This window comes from Ahaetulla prasina, chromosome 4, assembly GCF_028640845.1.
Source record: "Ahaetulla prasina isolate Xishuangbanna chromosome 4, ASM2864084v1, whole genome shotgun sequence".
NCBI classification, from domain to species: Eukaryota; Metazoa; Chordata; class Lepidosauria; order Squamata; family Colubridae; genus Ahaetulla; species Ahaetulla prasina.
The window spans coordinates 107,214,701-107,217,192 of record NC_080542.1 but is presented as its reverse complement, the minus strand read 5'-3'; the positions used below and the strand labels follow the sequence as shown (position 1 = coordinate 107,217,192).

Here is a 2,492-nt window from a genome sequence, read left to right as displayed (position 1 = left end):
AGAGACAATTGAGGACCCAACCCCGGGGACACCCGTCTTGCTAATTGACTCTTTGGACTCTGGCCCAGTCACATCCAAGCAAGTGGCTAGGGCATCTTACAGGGACATTACAATACGGACTGTAATCGGTTGGGTGCAAAGGGGTTGGCCCGCTGCGCGGGCGGCGTTCAAAGACTTTGCGAAAAAACGATCAGAACTGTCGGTTCAAGGGGGGTGTCTGTTATGGGGGGATAGGGTGGTTATCCCAGAAAAATTGCGCGAAAATGTGTTGGAACTGTTGCATGTGGGCCACCCAGGGATTGTGAGGATGAAGAGTTTAGCGAGGAGTTATGTATGGTGGCCCCTAATGGATAAGGACATCAGCGACAGGGTAGGGAAATGCCAATCCTGCCAAGAGTCGAGGTCACTACCCCCTACAGCCCCAGTTAGAGAGTGGGAGAAACCCCAGGGGCCATGGTCCAGGATTCACATAGATTTTGCGGGGCCGTTCCATGGGCAGACCTTTTTAATTGTAGTAGATGCCTACTCAAAATGGTTAGAAATCATCCTCATGAAAAGCACAACGGCCGAAGCAGTAATCGCAGTCCTAAGGCATCTATTCGTAACACACGGCCTGCCCGACACCCTAGTCTCTGACAACGGCCCGCAATTCACGGCAAACCAGTTTGAGGGGTATTTAGCGGGAGAGGGCATCAGACATGTCCTCTCGGCGCCTTTCCACCCAGCGATGAACGGACTTGCAGAACGTTTCATTCGGAGCACCAAGGAAGCGCTATCTAGGATAAGTCCAGGCGACTGGCAAACGAAAATAGACACCTTCCTGGCCGTCCAACATAGGACCCCTTGTGTAACAACTGGCCGCAGCCCAGCGGAACTCTTAATGGGCAGGAAACTCAGGTGCCCACTAGATCGACTAAACCCAACTTATACCCCAGACGGGTACAAGGGTATTCAAGGAAAAACCAGGGAAATGACAGTGGGTGACCCAGTATGGGCACACAACTATAGCGAGGGCCCAACATGGTTAAAGGGGAAAATTCTGGGCATAACCAGACCCAAATCATACGTAGTAGACATGGAGGACGGCCGGGTATGGAAACGCCACATAGACCAGTTAAGAAAACGTATACCAAACAAACTAGAAACCAAACATGCAGGCCCTGACTACCAATTGATTGAATCTGCTCAAACCCGAGGCGAGTGGAGGACTTATCTGATTCCGATGAAGTCCAGCGACGCCAACCGGTTCCTCCTGAAGACAGCAGGGACGACTCAGCCAATAATCCAGGGCCGGACGGCCTAGAGGAGGAGCTGGGAGGAACAAACAGTCCCTCCGACCAGCTCGACTCTCTCCCAGAGAATGAATTGCGCAGGTCAGAAAGAGTTAGGAGACACCCTGTCTACCTGCGTGACTACGTAGAGAAATAACATGCAAATATTATGTAAATAGAGGTACAAAGCGTTCTGGGAGGGAAGGAGTGTAATGTATTTTGAACTTTGAGAGGGAATTTTGGGCGGGAAAATTGCACGTTGCTGATTGGTTGAAGCCTCAACCAAAAGAGTATTTAAAGAGGGGTTTTTGCCGGTTGTCCTTGCTGGGATCACAATAAACTAAAGAACTGTTGTCACTCACTGGTCTCCTGCCTCTTCATTGTCCGAACATAACAGCTACCCTAAACAAAATGATCTTGTGGATTTTTAAAGCTATGTTATGCTCCCAAAATCAATAGTTGAATTAAAGTAATTTCATGCCTAAGTGAGAATGAAAAGGGAATAAAAAGAGAAACCGAGTTTACAGGAACAGCTCTTTGCTATTACTAATTATGAATCATGTGACCTGGCCAAACTTGCATTACCAGTTCAGTCCACTCCCTTGGAAATCTGATTTGGCTTAACCATGCATTATTATGTGGATTTCATGCAACCACTTCCCTTTCTGAATCTTCCAGAGACAGTATATTAAATTTCCTGAATGCCACTGAATACAAAATGCAATCCTATTCTTTAGTTTGTTTTGTATAGTCATTGTTCTAAAATAAGAAGCACTAGAAGTTTCAAGCATAGCCTTTTTCTATTTTTATATTAATCATTTTTCATAAATGTTACTGTCTCAACATATATGTTTTTGGAGGTTTTCACGGGTATATGTAGGTTTTGGTATGTTCGGGTCTTTTCCTGTGTAAGATTGGAAGTATTTAGGCAACGTTTCGATGAGATCTCACTCATCATCTTCAGGCTTTTGCTTTGTTCTTATGTGAGCAAAGCACTTTATATATATGTAGGTCTTTGGTTATTCGGGTTTTCTCCCGCGTAAAATTGGAAGTGTCTTGGCGACGTTTCAACAAAGTCTCATTTGTCATCTTCAGGCTTCAGCTTCGTGCTTCTGGGAGCAATGTATGATCGCAGCTGTTTCTTCCTTTTAACTGCTGGTGGGGGTTTGAACTGATTGGATGGAAGCTTGGCTGTGGTCTGATTGGGTGGGGTTTTTTTGT

At 46.1% G+C, this 2,492-nt stretch overlaps 1 protein-coding gene across 1 annotated transcript; it reads left to right on the top strand.

Moving 5' to 3' along the window:
* Window positions 1-202: 202 nt before the first annotated feature.
* LOC131197267 (uncharacterized protein K02A2.6-like) lies at window positions 203-748 on the top strand (the record flags this gene model as incomplete). Its single annotated transcript, XM_058181095.1, has 1 exon — window positions 203-748. A coding segment is annotated over one exon (546 nt), but the record flags the coding sequence as incomplete, so codon positions are not given.
* Window positions 749-2,492: the final 1,744 nt, after the last annotated feature.